Source organism: Heptranchias perlo, chromosome 3, assembly GCF_035084215.1.
Source record: "Heptranchias perlo isolate sHepPer1 chromosome 3, sHepPer1.hap1, whole genome shotgun sequence".
Taxonomy (NCBI): Eukaryota; Metazoa; Chordata; class Chondrichthyes; order Hexanchiformes; family Hexanchidae; genus Heptranchias; species Heptranchias perlo.
Window position 1 is genome coordinate 21,399,917 of NC_090327.1, and position 18,918 is coordinate 21,418,834.

The 18,918-nt window shown below is 45.3% G+C and overlaps 1 protein-coding gene across 4 annotated transcripts in view; it reads right to left on the minus strand.

Annotated features, from left to right (window-relative positions):
* Window positions 1–18,918, minus strand: part of trpn1 (transient receptor potential cation channel, subfamily N, member 1) — a 272,820-nt gene that overhangs the window by 63,094 nt on the left and 190,808 nt on the right. For all 4 annotated transcript variants that reach the window (XM_067978518.1, XM_067978520.1, XM_067978509.1 and 1 more), the window contains 5 exons: window positions 16,551–16,649; window positions 15,450–15,650; window positions 8,381–8,479; window positions 2,098–2,304; window positions 262–363 (listed from right to left, as the gene is read on the minus strand). In XM_067978518.1, coding sequence (XP_067834619.1) covers window positions 262–363; window positions 2,098–2,304; window positions 8,381–8,479; window positions 15,450–15,650; window positions 16,551–16,649 — 708 coding nt within the window. The remainder of the gene's footprint in view (window positions 1–261; window positions 364–2,097; window positions 2,305–8,380; window positions 8,480–15,449; window positions 15,651–16,550; window positions 16,650–18,918) is intronic.

An 18,918-nucleotide genomic window follows, 5' to 3' on the forward strand; every position in this document is an offset into this window, starting at 1 on the left:
AACTCTTTCTCCCTCATGTGTTTATCTAGATTCCCCTTCTATGCTAGTCACCTTAACTACTCCTTGTGGTAGCGAGTTCCACATTCTAACCACTCTCTGGGTAAAGAAGCCTCTCCTGATTTCCTTATTGGATTTATTAGTGACTAACTTATATTTATGACCCCTAGTATTAAACTCCCTCACAAGTGCAAACATCTTCTCTACGTCTAACCTATCAAATCCCGTCATCATTTTAAAGACTTCTATTAGGTTAATACACACCGCGTTCTCGTTAGTGGCAGATGCACCAGCCTCCAACAACACCTTAACAACCTCTGCATGACCTCCAGCGGCAGCCAGATGGAGTGGACTGGAGTCTTTAGTCTGAAAAATACAAAGTCACAATCTTCAAAAACGGGGAATGCCACTGTACATAGGAGGTTCCTACAGATCTTACCTAGCACCATATAAAACATTTCTTTTTGTAAATTAAATAATATTTTCCATGTTTGTAATGTTGAGGAAAGTTAGTGCCGGAAAAGGAAAGTTTTTTTCTCTGTTTTCAGCCAGTATCAGAATCAAGTACTTTCAACTCAGACAAAGGATAGAGGAGAGTAGGGATGAGGGACAATGTTTACGTTGTTAAGTAAAATGCAGGCAATGACAACTTACATTTACACAGCATCTTTCACCTAAAACGCCTCGAGGAATTTTAAAGATGAAAGAGGTGGACACCGAGCAGGAAGTAGGAGGAATGTTAGGGAAGGTGACCGAATGCAGTCAAGAAGAGGTTTTATGTCATCAGGACCTGACTGCAATTTTAACTCGTTGGCCTGAGTGGGAAGCGGCAGTGAGTTTCCCACCAGGCCAACCTAACGGGGAAACAGATCGGGGCCATAGGAGGCCCAAGAAGGTAAGTTTTCTTAATTTTAATTTTTTTCCTCCAGGTCCCACAAGGAAAGCTTAGGCCTACTCTGCCGTGGACTTGTCCCCACCCACTCCACGACTGCGCGACCCCCCCCCGAACCCCCTGCAGTAAGAACCCGGCAGTTGATCCCAGCACTTATCAACTCTCGGCGGGTGGCCTCCGGGGCCATGCGATTTTCCATGGCTTCTCGCCGACATCTTGCCCGGAATGGGTGGGAAGTCAGCTGGCAGACTTTAAACGAGTTAAAATACCACGGGCCTCATTTCTGGAGTCGTGGCTGAGCTTCGAACTCACACAGGCTGCTCACCTGCCAAAAACTGGCCTGGAGGTAAAATCAGGTCACAGAGTATAAAACCTAAGAGAGAGCTGATTGCCAGCACTGATATTAGGACCAGGTACGGACTAAATACTTTCTGGATGTGATTGTTTACTTTCACAAGTATAATTTAAATCTGTCAGTTCGCCCACATTTCGAAGGACATGATTTTCCTCTCACAAAACCATGCTAACTGTTCCTAATCAGTCCCTGCCTCTCCAAATGCCTGTAGATCCTGTCTCTCAGAATACCCTCTAACAACTTACCCACTACAGATGTCAGGCTCACCGGTCTGTAGTTCCCAGGCTTTTCCCTGCCTCCCTTCTTAAACAAAGGCACAACATTTGCTACCCTCCAATCTTCAGGCACCTCACCTGTAGCTGTCGATGATTCAAATATCTCTGCTAGGGGACCCGCAATTTCCTCCCTAACCTAAATCTAAGTTATCATTGAAGTGCACATCCCATTCTATGAAATGTGAGGCACAGGTAAACTGGACCAAACATAACACTTGGTGGAGCCAACGCTCAGTTAACTCTTCATTGATTTTGTACTATCAGTTTAATGTGTGTGATTCACAGAAACAGAAGGCAGTGAATCACTTAAACAATTGTAAACAAAATCAATAAATCAAGAATGAAATCCCGAGTCTTGGCAACACTGGCACCGTCCCTGGCAGACATTCGCTAAAGGAACAAGACGCTTTAGCAGGAGCACAATTATTATTTATAATATACCAATATTAAACAAATCTTAAGCTTAAAAGTGTTTTATAAGTGTTTAAATATACATAATATACCAATCAGTTTTTTTTTATCTTGACTTCAGTAGTTTATGTTGATTCACCCCACAGTTTGGAGACCTCAGGCCTCACCTTATTCCGTGCTGTGGTGACTCCAGCTTTATTGAATTTTAGCAGTTCCTTTATCACGGCGACGCTGCCCTTTGACGCAGCGATGTGCGCACAGGTGGACCCCTCCATGTTTGCCGAAGTCACCAGTTCCGGCTTTTGTTTGAGGAAGAGCTTCACGACCTCAGAATGATCATTCTTCGCAGCCAGGTGGAGAGGCGTTTGTCCGTGCTGTCAACGGCAAGAAACAGCAAGGGAGGATGATTAGAGAATATCGTCATGAGTGATGTGATCGGAGTCTCCTCTGTCTGTAGGCTGGAAGGGTCTCTTACTAAAATGGGTTTTGGGGTAGTGTCAACCTAGTTCCCATTGTACACAAAAACTGCTGTTAATTTGGCATTAAGTGCCACTATATTAGCTACTGGGGAAATGGAAAAATGTCACACAGTGTTTCACCTAGGGAGTGGTTAGAATGTGGAACATGGAGAAGTTGAGGTAAATAGTAGAGATGCATTTAAGGGGAAGCTAGATAAACACCTAAGGGAGAAAGGAATAGAAGGATATGCTGATAGGGTTAGATGAAGTTGTGTGGGAGGAGGCTTGTGTGGAGCATAAACACCGGCATAGGCCAGTTGGGCCGAATGGCCTATTTCTGTGCTGTAAATTCTATGTACCTCTATGTAAAAAAAAGTGCAGTAGCGGATGCTCTTCTGAGTTGTGGCTGAGGTGCACTTTTGGTGCAGAATAGAGGGAGCTTAACTCTGCATCTGTGTTATACCCGACTAGGGAGTGCTTGATATGGAAGTGTTCCATTATCCAGCATTGGTGACCTTAAATATGTAGAAATCATCATGTTGCTCCTATTGGATCAGGAGAACCTGTTCCAGCTCTGAGATTTTATTCTGGACCAGCAAAGAGGTTTCTAAAGTGCACAAGAGTGTTTTATAAAAATTCTGTTAGATGAGCTCCCCCTTTAGCTCAGTGGATAAATTCACCACCCAGTGTTGTACCGAACCACAGGCAGACCCCACCTTTAATCCCTCCTTTGTTAGGCAGCGACAGTATTGGCCTCAAGAGACAGCACCTTCAAAGGAGTGAGAAAAGAGGATGAAAAAATTCAATCACTGTGCTTGGAATACTTACTTGTCCTGAGTCTCCTTTCAGCAGACGCACTCCTGTGTTCCACAGTATGGGGGAGCATCTCAGTGACACATTCTGAACACAGAGGAAGCACCTTACAGTGCTGCCATAACCTTACAGGACAGTTAAGGAGATATAACCCAAGGATTAGACTACAGCATTAAAGAACTGTCATACAAATATTTTGGCCCCTAGTCATTGTCTGAAACAATAAATATCATCGCATCCTACAGGACACAGCAGTCAGTTCCATTTAGGATTCACTTTAACTTAAAAATGTAAGTACTTCTTTGTCAGTTTTCTACCACATATTGATCAGGGATTTAAAAATAGGTGACTGTCATTCTTCTGGGACTGAGTTTTGAAATGTCACATGATTTGGGGTGATTCAGGGTCAAACTACCAAAATGAAGTTATGTTCTTTTGCAAAGTTAGAGTTCAGTCAGGGTTCAATGTGGGAAAATGTGAGGTCATCTACTTTGGATCTGAAAACGACAAATCGGAATATTTTCTTGGTGATGAGAGACTAGGAGCTGTGGAAGACTAAAAGTGTCCATGTACACAAATCACTAAAAGCTAGTGCATAGGTACAAAAGGTGACCAAAAAGGCTAATGGAATGTTGGCATTTATCTCTGGGGGGTTGGATTTCAAAAGTGAGGAAGTGATTTAGAGTTGCACCGAGCCTTGGTCAGGCTCCATCTGTAGTACTGTGTTCAGTTTTGGGCACCACACCTCAGGAAAGATGTATGAGCCTAGGCGGGGGTGCAGCGCAGATTCACCAGAATGATACCGGAGTTTAAAAGACGAATTTATGAGGACAGGCTGAATAAACTTGGTTTGTATTCTTTTGAGTTTAGAAGGTTGAGGGGGTGATCTAATTGAGGTGTTTAAAATGATAAAGGGATTCAATAGGTATCGAGAAACTTGCACAGAGATTGAATATTTTTCCTCCTCTTTCCTCTCCCCTTTGAAGGTGCTGAATCCACAAGGGGACATAATGTTAAAATTAGTTTATCAAGTTAGGAGCATTTTTTCACACAAAGGGGAGTGGAAATCTAGAAAACTCTCAAAAGGCTTTGGAAGCTGGGTCAATTGAAATTTCCAAGATTGACATCGCTAGATTTTTGTTAAGTAAGAACATCAAGAAAAGGCGGGTAAATGGAGATCAGGCACAGGTCAGCCATGATCTAATATAAATGCGAAACAGGCTTGAGGGGCTGAATGCTCCAGAACTAGCTGCGCCTCTAGCCAAGCTGTTCCAGTACAGCTACAACACTGGCATCCACCCGACAATGTGGAAAATTGCCCAGGTATGTCCTGTCCACAAAAAGCAGGACAAATCCAATCCGGCCAATTACCGCCCCATCAGTCTACTCTCAATCATCAGCAAAGTGATGGAAGGTGTCGTCGACAGTGCTATCAAGCGGCACTTACTCACCAATGCTCAGTTTTGGTTCCGCCAGGACCACTCGGCTCCAGACCTCATTACAGCCTTGGTCCAAACATGGACAAAAGAGCTGAATTCCAGAGGTGAGGTGAGAGTGACTGCCCTTGACATCAAGGCAGCATTTGACCGAGTGTGGCACCAAGGAGCCCTAGTAAAATTGAAGTCAATGGGAATCAGGGGGAAAACTCTCCAGTGGCTGGAGTCATACCTAGCACAAAGGAAGATGGTAGTGGTTGTTGGAGGCCAATCATCTCAGCCCCAGGGCATTGCTGCAGGAGTTCCTCAGGGCAGTGTCCTAGGCCCAACCATCTTCAGCTGCTTCATCAATGACCTTCCCTCCATCATAAGGTCAGAAATGGGGATGTTCGCTGATGACTGCACAGTGTTCAGTTCCATTCGCAACCCCTCAGATAATGAAGCAGTCCGAGCCTGCATGCAGCAAGACCTGGACAACATCCAGGCTTGGGCTGATAAGTGGCAAGTAACATTCGCGCCAGATAAGTGCCAGGCAATGACCATCTCCAACAAGAGAGAGTCTAACCACCTCCCCTTGCCATTCAACGGCATTACCATCGCCGAATCCCCCACCATCAACATCCTGGGGGTCACCATTGACCAGAAACTGAACTGGACCAGCCATATAAATACCGTGGCTACGAGAGCAGGTCAGAGGCTGGGTATTCTGTGGCGAATGACTCACCTCCTGACTCCCCAAAGGCCTTTCCACCATCTACAAGGCACAAGTTAGGAGTGTGATGGAATACTCTCCACTTGCCTGGATGAGTGCAGCTCCAACAACACTCAAGAAGCTCGACACCATCCAAGATAAAGCAGCCCGCTTGATTGTCACCCCATCCACCACCCTAAACATTCACTCCCTTCACCACCAGCGCACTGTGGCTGCAGTGTGTACCATCCACAGGATGCACTGCAGCAACTCGCCAAGGCTTCTTCGACAGCACCTCCCAAACCCGCGACCTCTACCACCTAGAAGGACAAGGGCAGCAGGCGCATGGGAACAACACCACCTGCACGTTCCCCTCCAAGTCACACACCATCCCGACTTGGAAATATATCGCCGTTCCTTCATTGTCGCTGGGTCAAAATCCTGGAACTCCCTTCCTAACAGCACTGTGGGAGAACCGTCACCAGACGGACTGCAGCGGTTCAAGAAGGCGGCTCACCACCACCTTCTCAAGGACAATTAGGGATGGGCAATAAATGCCGGCCTTGCCAGTGACGCCCACATCCCGTGAACGAATAAAAAAAAATTTTTTTAAATGGCCTACTCCTAAGTTCCTTTGATTCATGTACTATAACACCTAGGTCTTTCTCCTGCTCAACAACCTTAACCTTGCAGCTTTGCATGGTATACAGTTGCTTGGCATTGGCCCTACCCATGTGCATAACAGTACATTCACTTATTTTAAATTACATCCGCCGGGCACAAGCCCTTCCCCTATCACTTCTAGATCTGCCTGTAATCTGTTTTTCCCATCTAAGGTTCTTGTATCTCTTTGTATCATTCGCAAACTTGTGGATAGTTGCCCAGGCGCCTTCAATCCAGATCACTGATAAAGATGATGAAAAGCAGTGGCGCTAACACTGACCCCTGTGCGACTCCACTCGTAACCAGTCCTCATGCAAAACCGCTGCTATTAACAACAGCCTATAAGAATGCAACCAATTCCTTATACAACCAAAAATCTGCCCATTGATTCCACAGGACTATCTTTGAATGTAACCTATTAAGCGACACCTTATCAAAGGCTTTCTGAAAATCAATGTCAACTGGGCTAGATCTACCAACCTAGTAACTAGCTCAAAAAATTCAACAAGGTTGGTGCAACATAGCGTAGTTTTCTAGAGCCATGTTGAGATTCTCTAATAACCCCTTCTCTGCCAGAGTGACCATAAAGTGCATCTCAATGATTCCATCTAGCTACTTGTGTATAACCTAAGTCAAACTAATGGGCCTGTGGTTTCCTGGTTCTGACTTATTGCCTTTTTAAACAGTGGTATTGTGATCACAGTACATGGACCTCTCTCCAGTCCATGCTAACAATACCAGAGCCCATTGAGCTGTTAAATATGAGTAATAGCCTTCTAGAGCACAGCCTCCCTTTCTTTGAGGGCCTTCAGGTGATGCCATCAGTGTAAGCAGACTGATCTGTTTTGAGAGCTCTTATTCTTGTCAGGAATATATCTGCGTCCACTTTGACACTTCCAGCTTTAGCATCAGCCCTATGATTGGTATCGTACCATCTTCTATAGTGGACTAATGCAAAGTAGCCATATCCAGGGAATTCACCCCAGGAATCCTTCAATGGCCCTATATGGTCCTTAATGGCCCGCTGACTCCTAGCATAGCTGAAAAAGACCTTGCTACTGCTACCACAGGTATCCATTATCTTCTTCTCCAACGTCCTTTTGGCAGCTCATACTATCTTTGGTTGCCTTTAGTTGAGATCAATACCCATCCTGTTCTCCTGAGAACTATTTTCTTTAAGCCTGTAGAGATGTTTCTGCTCGAATCTGATTTGTCCTTGAACAAGACCCATTCGCCAACTTGACACTTTTACCATGTGCCCTCTTTAGCCACATGGCTTCCTTTTGCATGGCTTCGAAAGCATTCCATTTTTCTTCTGTGTTGGTCATTTCCCCACCGAGCAGGGCTGCCCAATCAACCTGGTTCAAGACATGTGCCACCTTTGCAAATCAAGCCCTCTTAAAATCCAGTACCAGCATTAAATTTTCAGCAGCTTTGATTTGGCCAAACCCATTGAATCTAATAATGTCGCCCTCATGATGTTCACACGCTCCTGTCTTTTGCCTGCACCATTAGGCTGCTCATGTACCCTCATGAAGTGTGCAAAACGTGGACAAGGTAAGGCAGGGACAATAACTCAGACAAGTGAACCAGTTAGGGGTGGAGGGGCGGGGGCAGAAGAGGAAATGTAGTTGTATAGTAGTCACCATGCTTATTTTTCCATCCTGGCTTGTGAAACTCCACAGTACAAACACGACAGTCCATGAACCATTAAATGTATAGGCCTCCTGGCTGGCCTCTCACTTTCCACCCTTCGCAAACTTGAGCTCATCCAAAACTCTGCTGCCTGTATCCTAACTCACACCAAGTTCTGTTCACCATCACCCCTGTGCTCACTGACCTACACTGGCTCTCGGTCCGGCAATGCCTCGATTTTAAAATTCTCATCCTTGTGTTCAAATCCCTCCATGGCCTCTCTCCTCTCTATCTCTGTAACCTCCTCTGGCCCTACAACCCTCCGGGATCTCGGCGCTCCTCCAATTCTTGCCTCTTGCGCATCCCTGATTTTCATCGCCCCACCATTGGCGGCTGTGCTTTCAGTGGCCTAGGCCCTAAGCTCTGGAATTCCCTCCCTGAACCTCCCCTCCTCTCTACCTCTCTCTCCCCCTTTAAGTCGCTCCTCAAAACCTACTTCTTTGACCAAGCTTTTGGTCGCCTGTCCTAATATGTCTTTATGTCGCTCAGTGTCAAATTTTGTCTGATAACGATCCTGTTAAGCGCCTTGGGATGTTTTACTATGTTAAAGGCGCTATATAAATGCAAGTAGTTGTTGTTGAGTTTAAGTTAGGAGAAATTTGCTTTCTTGTTTTACTCTTCTCTCCTTGTGACCCAGGACTATTTTATCAGGCGACACAAAGCCATTGGATGAAATGCCTTTCAATTCACTTACAATATCAGTGGCATTCACATCCGCCTTCATCTTGAGTAAACTGTTGCAGACATCGAGCTGTCCGTTCCCCGCTGCCAGGTGTAGAGGAGTCCGCTTCAACTAGATGCATTTAAAAAAAAAGTTAAAATGAATAATTGTAAAACTGTAACTTAAATCTGAGAATATCAAAGCAGGTGGCATGCCTCACTTCCACATTTAAAAACAAAACTTTTTAATCCTATTTTAATTTTGACCTTTCCCATCGAGACGGCACGGATATCAGGCCTGTTCCACCGAAGCTGCCCTGGAGTTGGGTAGGAGAGACCACCTCTGACTTTTGCTGACTCCCTTTGGGGAAGCACCTGATCTCGCATTTTGCCATCTACCCCCAACATCACTAAAAAACAGATTAACTGGCCATTTATCTCATTGCTGTTTGTGGGACCTTGCTGTGCGCAAATTGGCTGCTGTGTTTCCCTCCTTTACAACAGTGACTACACTTCAAAAGTACTTCACTGGTTATAAAGCACTTTGGGACGGCCTGAGGCTGTGAAAGGAGCTATAGAAATGCAAACCCTTTCTTCTTTCTTTCTATAACTGCACTCAGTCACTATGTGGTACAATATGTCGAAGCATGAATGTAGTGCATCACCATCACTGTACTTCTACTTATTAAATTCAAATCTGAGCTATCTCTCTGAGACGTGAGATGAGCTTAACCACATATCAGATCAAATATATTGGATGTATCAGCAGTTTAGTTCAGTTGCTTTATCATTTAGCTGGCTCTTACTTGCATTCTTTTGACCTACAACGCATTTGAATGATGCTTGAAAGACCTAGGGGAAGAGCCAAGGTCTGAACTGCAGAACATCAGCCTAGACTGGAAAAAGGAGAGAAGACGAGGTAAATCAGGAAGTAGTGAACAGGTGATGCCAAGCTTGGATTTAAATGTCTAAAGATCATGACAGGAAAGCAAAATTGAGGGAAATGAGGAGTTCCAAACATTTGGGTTCTGGGTAATATTAAGTTAGAGTAGTGCAATAGCCAGTGTTGGTGTGACATGATTAAAACATAGATCACCACTGGTTAAAAAAACTACCAATTACTTTACGTAACAAATGCAAAAACAATATTTTAATTCCCAACCATTGTGTGGTTGCACAGCAGGGGCAAGTTGAGAGGTGTAGAGCAGTAATATCCCATTATGTTTCATCCTGTCCAGATAATTTGTTTTACACCTGCCAGGATTTCACTGGAGTTGGAAACTAATACACTGCGACTGGCTCATATTTTACCATTTGTGGTAAGTGCTGGATATCTGACTGCCATGTAATCAGCCTCATCAATTAGAATCATAGAATCATAGAAAGGTGACAGCAAAGAAGGAGGCCATTTGGCCCATCGAGTCTGTGCCAGCTCTATGCAAAAGCAATCTAGCTAGTCCCACTAACCCACCCTAACCCCGTAGCCCTGCAATTTTTTTCTTTTCAATTACTTATCCAGTTCTCTTTTGAAGGCCATGACTGAATCTGCCTCCACCACTCCCCTCTGGGAGTACATTCTGGATCTTAACCACTCGCTGTGTAAAAAAGTTTTCCCTCCTGTTACCTTTGGTTCTTTGGCCAATCACCTTAAACCTATGTCCTCTGGTTCTTGACCCTTCCGCCAATGGGAACAGTTTCTCTCTATCTACTGTCTAGATCCTTCATGATTTTGAATACCTCCATCAAATCTCCTCGCAACCGTCTCTGTTCCAAGGAGAACAACCCCAGCTTCTCCAGTCTATCCACGTAACTAAAGTGCCTCATCCCTGGAATCATTCTAGTAAATTTCTTCTGCACCCTCTCTAAGGCCTTTACATCTTTCCTAAAGTGTGGTGCCCAGAACTGGATACAATACTCCAGTTGTGGCTGAACCAGTGTTTTATAAAGGTTCATCATAACTTCCTTGCTTTTGTACTCTATGCCTCTATTTATAAAGCCCAGGATCCTGTATGCTTTTTTAACTGCTTTCTCAACCTGTCCTGCCACCTTCAACGATTTGTGTACATATACCCCAAGATCTCCCTGTTCCTGTACCCATTTTAGAATTGTGCCCTTTAGTTTATATTGCCTCTCCTCATTCTTCCTGCCGAAATGTATCACCTCGCATTTTTCTGCGTTATATTTCATCTGCCACATGTCCGCCCATGCCACCAGCCTGTCTATATCCTCATGAAGTCTATCACAATCCTCCTCACTGTTCACAACACTTCCAAGTTTTGTGTCATCCGCAAATTTGGAAATTGAGCCCTGTACACCCAAGTCCAAGTCATTAATATAGATCAAGAAAAGCAGTGGTCCTACTACCGACCCCTTGGGGAACACCACTGTACACCTCCCTCCAGTCCAAAAAACAACCGTTCACCACTACTCTCCGTTTCCTGTTACTTAGTCAATTCTGTATCCATGTTGCTACTGCACCTTTTATTCCGTGGGCTACAATCTTGATGACAAGCCTATTATGCGGCACTTTATCAAACGCCTTTTGAAAGTCCATATACACCACGTCAACTGCATTGCCCTCATCGACCCTCTCTGTTACCTCACCAAAAAACTTTATCAAGTTAGTTAATCATGATTTGCCTTTAACAAATCTGTGCTGGCTTTCCCTAATCAATCCACACTTGTCTAAGTGACTGCTAATTCTGTCCCAGATTATCGTTTCTAAAAGTTTCCCCACCACTGAGGTTAAACTGACTGGCCTATAGTTGCTGGGTTTATCCTTACACCCTTTTTTAAATAAGAGTGTAACATTTGCAGTTCCTTAGTCCTCTGGCACCACCCCCGTATCTAAGGATGTTTGGATGGCCAGGACCTCCGCAATTTCCACCCTTACTTCCCTCAGCAACCTAGGGTGCATCCCATCCGGACCGGGTGACTTATCCACTTTAAGTACAGCCAGCCTTTCTAATACCTCCTCTTTATCAATTTTTAGCCCATCCAGTTACTCAACTACATCTTCCTTTGCTGAGACTCTGGCAGCAACTTCTTCCTTGGTAAAGACAGATGAAAAGTACTAATTTAGTACCTCGGCCATGCCCTCTGCCTCCATGAGTAGATCTCTTTTTTGGTCCCTAATCGCCCCACCCCTCTTCTTACTACCCATTTATTGTTTATATGCCTATAGAAGACTTTTGGATTCCCTTTTATGTTGGCCGCCAGTCTATTCTCATACTCTCTCTTTGCCCCTCTTATTTCTCTTTTAACTTCCCCTCTGAACTTTCTATATTCTGCCTGGTTCTCACTTGTGTTATCAACCTGACATCATACGCCCTTTTTTTCTGCTTCATCTTACTCTCTATCTCTTTTGTCATCCAGGGAGCTCTGGCTTTAGTTGTCCTACCTCTCTCCCTCGTGGGAATGTGCCTCGACTGTACCCGAAACATTTGCTCTTTAAAGGCCGCCTATTGTTCAATTTCAGTTTTGCCTGCCAATCTTTGATTCCAATTTACCCGGGCCAGATCTGTTCTCATCCCATTGAAATTGGCCCTCCTCCAATTCAGTATTTTTACTTTACAGTGGTCTAAGTCCTTTTCCATAGCTATTCTAAACCTTATGATGCTACAATCGCTGTTCCCTAAATGTTCCCCCTTTGACACTTGCTCCACTTGGCCCACCTCATTCCCCAGAATAAATCCAGCAATGCCTCCTTCCTCGTTGGGCTGGAAATGTACTGGTCAAGAAAGTTCTCCTGCACGCACTTCAAAAATTCCTCCTCCTCTTTGCCCCTTTCATTATTACTATCCCAGTCTATATTAGGATAGTTGAAGTCCCCAGTTATCACTACTCTACAGCTTTTGCACCTCTCTGTAATTTCCCTGCAAATTTGCTCCTCTATATCCTTCCCACTAGTTGGTGGCCTATAGAATACACCCAGTAGTGTAATGGCACCTCTACTGTTTCTCAACTCTAACCAAATAGATTTTGTCTTTGTCCCCTCCAGGACATCCTCTCTCTCCAGCACTGCAATATTCTCCTTAATCAATACTGCCACCAACCCCCCCCCCACCCCCCACTTTCTTTCCTTCCCTATCTTTCTTGAACACCTTCTATCCAGGAATATTTAGTACCCAGTCCTGCCCTTTTTTGAGCCAAGTCTCTGTTATCACCACAACATCATATTCCCATGTGATTATTATCCCACTCAGAGTTCTCGTGTACGGTACTTGCAACTTTTATTTCACATGAAACGTCTGATGCAATGCAAGCAGCAATCGCGCATCTATAGGGACACATCATACCATGCAAGTTTCCTGGTCTATCCAAAAGAACACTGAATCACCTGCACCAGCTCTTGACTCATAATGGGCAAGTGAATCTGCTGACTTCACTATTCCATCACCCTGTCTGGAGCTGTGCAGGTGGGAGGTTTGCCTGCAAATCTGGAGTCAAGAGTGGCATCGGTGATCAGGGATCGTTCTGGATGGTTTACAATGTATATGTTTTTTACACTGCAATGTCAACCTATTTAATAAAGCAAGGTGCTTCTGTGTAATGTCACTGATATCTCAATTCTTACACCATCCTTTACTCTGGGAAAGCTTGCACAATGATCTGGCCCTTTTTGCTTATCCACTCACATGGATGTCCTGATGGATTCAGATTGCTTTTGTAGTTATAAATTATGTGAAGGTTGACCGGCTGGACGGCTGCTGGGCGGGAAAACCAGCGGCAGGAGGCCGTAGCTGGGGACCCTTGGTGGGGGGGGGGCGGTGGGGGAAAGACAGAGGCAATCGGAAGAGTGGAAGGGTGGAAATCGGGGCTGGGGGGGGAGCAGGAGGAGGGGGTGGAGGTCTGCGATCACGGTTGGAGGGGAAAGGGAGGCTGAAAGCTTTCCTGAGGGTTCACAGGGAGCACTCCTGCTCCTCCTGGACCACAAGGAGTGCTGTAAAAGGCACTTACCTTCTTGAGCCGGCAGCTCCCACCTCCCTTTATTGCCGGATTTCCCGAGCCCTGGGAAACCCACACGGCATCTGTTAAATTTAAATCAGGCTCCCAATTGCATGTTAGGAGCCCGATTTAAATATGTTAATAAAGTGTCCCGTCTCTCCACAGTGGGACACTCGCACGCCACATTCCCCGTTTTAAAATTTTTCAACGCCCATCCCGACCCTTTCCTGCTCCTCGTGGGTGGTGGGGGGGGGGGTAGAGGGGGGTTTAATATTGAGGCCATTGTGTTTAAGGAACTCGTGAACAGATAGATACCACTGCAATGTTTTTGCAATGCAGAACAGCCGTGAGCCTCACTCTTAGATTGTATTAAGGTAGACGCTATGGAAATATGCTAAACCAATGTTTGACTATCCTATTGCAGTCTCTGAGACTTACACTGTACCACAGCACCACCTGCAGGCAGAGATCACCCATATGCATTTGACCTCTATATAAACTTCTTGTCTCGACAGCTCAGATGTTTATGCATATAATTCAGTAAGAGGTCTGAAGAGATGTTGCCTTCAGCTGGGTCACAATGGAGGTGGCCTGTCAGTACATTTGATGGAGATGTCTGGCTGTAGTACTATTGAGTGCCAAACTGTTTCAAATGTCAGGTCTTTCCAACATGTAGGTCATTCATTCCTAAATATTAATCACCTATACAAAGATCTATGTCAACAGATGTCTTCTGAAGGAAAGAACATAAGAATATAAGAAATAGGACCAGCAGTAGGCCATACGGCCTCTCGAGTCTACTCCACCATTCAATAAGATCATGGCTGATCTTCAACCTCAACTCCACTTTCCTGCCTGATCCCCATATCCTTGATTCCCGTAGAGTCCAAAAATCTATCTATCTTAGCCTTGAATATACTCAATGACTCAGCATCCACAGCCCTCAGGGGTAGAGAATTCCAAAGATTCACAACCCTCTGAGTGAAGAAATTCCTCCTCACCTCACACTTAAATGGCCGACCCCTTATCCTGAGACTATGCCCCCTAGTTCTAGACTCTCCAGCCAGGGGAAACAACCTCTCAGCAACTACCCTGTCAAGCCCTCTCAGAATCTTATACGTTTCAAATAGATCACCTCTCATTCTTCTAAACTTCAGAGAGTATAGGCCCATTCTACTCAACCTTGCCTCATAGGATAACCCTCTTATCCCAAGGAGCAACGTAATTGTACAATCCTTGATCTCTTCCTAGCCACTGGCAATGCTTTTCGCTAGATGGCGGTGTGTGAGTGGTATGGTTTGACTCATCCATTGATTTCACCCTTGGGAAAGTGCCTTCCAGCTTCTCAGTGTCTCAAATTCCAAACCTGGAAAACCCAGCTGAGGTCTTTGGGGAATCATGGGCTGTACATCATGCTTAAACTCATTGATACACCAGAGCCACTGAGCCAATTTAATCATTTTTTTAAAATCAGAAGATGCCTTCCACCAGTTTATATATAGTTATATTCAGCTTTTGGCAAATGTTCTGCAGAAGGCGACAGATTGTAAAATATTTTCACTATATTTTTAGAAAAGATTTTTGTCCCTTTTCTATCGTCAGCCTGGGTCACCAGACACCAAGAGGATGAATAAGAGACCTGCTTCCAAACTCCCTCTGCACCAGCTGCAGGAAGAGAGTGTGTGAGAATGGATCGAGGACTCGGACTCCATTTGGCGCATCCCCACAGTAACACGGCAGAGTTCGAAAATTTGCTGGAATGGGGGAATCAAACCTGTGTCTCACCGCTGACATGGCGTTCCTTAAATAATATTTTAGATACACTAACGTTTCAGTCAGGGAAACAGTCAATCAAAGCAGAAGGTAGTTCCCTAGTGACATGTAACGCGGGTGGCTGTGAACCAGTTACTTTGTTTCAAATCCCTAGTGGCAAGCATTGCATCCTGCAATTTTAGATCCTAAATTAATGTCCCTCCTCCACCCTGAAATGGGTTGTTCTCACACTGTATCCTATACCTTATGGTCAGCCATGGTGTGTCCTTGAATGTTGAGTGGCATTCCACATTTCCTGGTGGTGAAGTGCCTCCTTGTAGCCACCTACAACCTGTAGTTATTGTTAACTCATTGTGGGCAAGTGACTACATTTAGCAACTTACCAGAGAGAGTGCGTCAATACTGGATGCGTGGGTCTCCACCAAAAGCTTTACCAGCCGGTTGTAACCGTTTTGTGCTCCCAGGTGAAGAGGTGTCAGGCCGAGCTTGGTTTTGGCATTAACAAAGGCCTTGTGCCAGAGCAGGATATCTGAGATCTGATCATGCCCGTTCTCTGCTGCCAAGTGAAGCCCAGCTTTACCATGCTGTAGAACAAAACAAAACAAAGCACAAGTCTTTGTAGCAGTATTACAGGACCTTGTATTTTAAATGCTAAACATTGTACATCACCAAAATAACAACAACATGCATTTATATAACACCTTTAACATAGTAAAACATTCCAAGGCCCCTCACAGGAGCATTATCAGACAAAATTGACACCAAGCGACATAAGGAGATAATAGGACAGGTTGGTCAAAGAGATAGGTTTTAAGGCGCATTTTAAAGGGCATTTTAAAAGGAGGAGAGAGAGGTAGAGAGGTGGAGAGGTTGACGGAGGGAATTCTAGAGCTTAGGGCCTAGGCAGCTGAAAGCATGGCAGCCAATGGTGGAGCGATTAAAATCGGGGATGCACAAGAGGCCAGAACTGGAGGAGCGCAGAGATCTCGGAGGGTTGTAGGGCTGGAGGAGGTTACAGAGATAGGGAGGAGCGAGGCCATGGAGTAATTTGAACACAAGAATGCAAATTTTAAAATCAAGGCGTTGCCAGACATAGGTCAACGAGCACAGGGGTGATGGGTGAATGGGACTTGGTGTGAGTTAAGATACGGACACTACTCATTTAACTTTGGAGAAGCTGTTAAATAAACTGTCAGCCAAATAAATGGACATTGCTAGCTGAAAGTTGGAGATGCAATTTGGCAGCTAGATTTTGTTGTGTCTGTGGCACTGTTAGGTAGCATCAGTGCTAAAATATATAAATTGTAATATTGGCAGAAGTTACATGATAGACAACCTGCTGGTATTTTGAATAATGAATACAGTATTTAGCACTGTAAGAACCATCTACTCACCATGCCATGATTCCATTGGTGGACTAACATATGTTTTACTTCTAATTTAACAGTTAAAAGCCTGTACTTTAAAATGGACATCGCTATTACCTCATCAAAGACGTCCACTCTAGCATGGTTTAATAGTAGTATCTTCACCATCTCTGTGTGCCCCCTCTCTGCAGCCAGAAGCAATGGGGAGCAACCATTCTGAAATATAATAGGAAATGCAGGAAACGTTTAATGGACTTTATAATAAAGGCACAAAAGCACAAACTAATTATTAGGGGTGAACATTTGAACTTGTAAGGTGCATAACTCCAAGTTCAAAGGATGGGAGGTGGGGCAGGAGCACTAGCATTTGACCACTGGAAACATACATGCATACTTCCACTCGCTTAAGACTCAGACACTGATGAAGACCAAACACTTCTGGGCACTGGATAAATATAATTTCAGATATTAAGATAGTAACCCATCAGAACGGTGCAGCCCTTAGATACAAACCAATCCCTCTCCACTGCCCAACCTGCAAACTCAGAATCAGACCCACTACTCCAATGAAAAGCACTGAATGAAAAGCATGACATAAAAACAGAAAATAGTGGAAATATACTTGATGATGATGATGATGGACCAGCTGTGTATTTCCAGCATTGGTGCTTTTTTCCTTTTGTCTTTATTGAATACAAATCATTACCTCACCGTTACACCAACAAGAAAGAAAGATCCTTATTTATATAGTACCTTTCATGACCTCAGGACATCTTTATTTGCACACAGCTGATATTATGGTACTTGCATATGGTTACATGAACACCAGATGGCCCCCTCATGGGAGTAAGCACATTGTAGCAATTACACTCCAATGTCTTCTCGTGTATTACTTTGTTAATCTTTGTCGGAATATTTTAGAGGGTTTGGAAATAAAAGCAGCTAGATAGTACCACACCAATTTGAGTATGTCATTTATCTCATAGCTGTTCTGAGCAAGGTCTCAGAAACAGCTATGAGATAAATGACCAGATAAATCTGTTTTAAGGATATTTGTTGAGGGGTAAATGTTGGCCAGAACACAAGGAGAAGCCTCCACCCACCCCCCTGCACTTCCTATCACAATGCTACATCACCTGAGAGGGTAGACAGGAGGCCCGATTTTACCAGGGGTGCGGGTTCTCGGCGGGTGGTCCATCGGGTGCGTTGAAAACGCGCCCGGTGAAATTAGTGGGTTTCCCGCGCGATCGTAGCAGGCAAACCACTAATTGGATTCACTTACCTGCTCCTCCGGGTTCCACGCTGCTGATCTGCGCATCGGGCGGGCTGCGCATGCGCAGTACGATCTGTTAGCTGGAGGCGCTCTATTTAAAGGGGCAGTCCTCCACTGACAGATGCTGCAACCAATAGCAAAGATGACTGCATGGAGCAGCCCAGGGGGAAGGCTGCTCCCAGTTTAATGATGCCTCACCCTAGGTATCAATACATGGGGTGAGGAGGAGGGGGAGGACAGAGATCTTCCACCCGGCGGGCAGGAGGAAGTGGCCTGCCTCCGCCACCAGGAAGGCCTGGCTCGAGGTGGCAGAGGGGGTCACCTGCGCCACCAACATATCGCCCACCTGCACACAGTGCAGGAGGCGGTCCAATGACCTCAGTAGGTCAGCCACAGTGAGTACACGTAGTCCTTCCCCTACACTTCGTCTGCCACATCACTGCCCCCACCCCACATCTCCCTCGGCACTGCCAACACTACTCTGTCACATCACCCCTCATTCCCACTCAAACCCCATCCTCACCTTACCTGCACCGACTCACCTCGCCAGTACTCATCCCGCCACTACCACTCAACCCAATCCTCATACAATCTCATGGCTCTATCCCATACTCACCCTCTCGTGCATCTCTCTCACGGCCAGCCTCACTCAACCTGCCACCACCTGTGCTGCAGCCACAGGGCATGCATCACATATGTGTAGTAGGCAGCGTAAGGCAAACGTGTCGTGAGCATGAAGGGGGTGCACAAGGGTGTTTGAGGGTTTGTCATGGTTGTTACTTATATTGAATTTCAGAACAACTCACATCACACATTATATTGGCGCCATTACTGCCATGTCTTTGCGAATCCTGTCCGGTTTGTGCAATAATGCCCGCTCCTGGGTATCACTATGAGGACCCACCACTGATGCCACCCAGTGTGTCACTGCAGATTGGGTGTAGGTGTATGTGCAGGGCTCTTCTGCGCAGACGACTGAGAGACATCGGGCATGTCCCCGGTTGCAGCCTGGAAGGTTGTGGAGGAGAAGTTCGGGAGGGCAGTGGTGACTTTGACAGCGACAGGTAGGAAGATGGTGCACGGGCCAGCCAGGAGCAGCTCGGCATGAAAGAGGCTGCAGATGTCCACGGCTACATGTCGAGTGACTCTGAGCCTCCGTGTGCACTGCTGCTCAGAGAGGTCCAGGAGGCTGAGCCTCGGTCTGTGGAACGT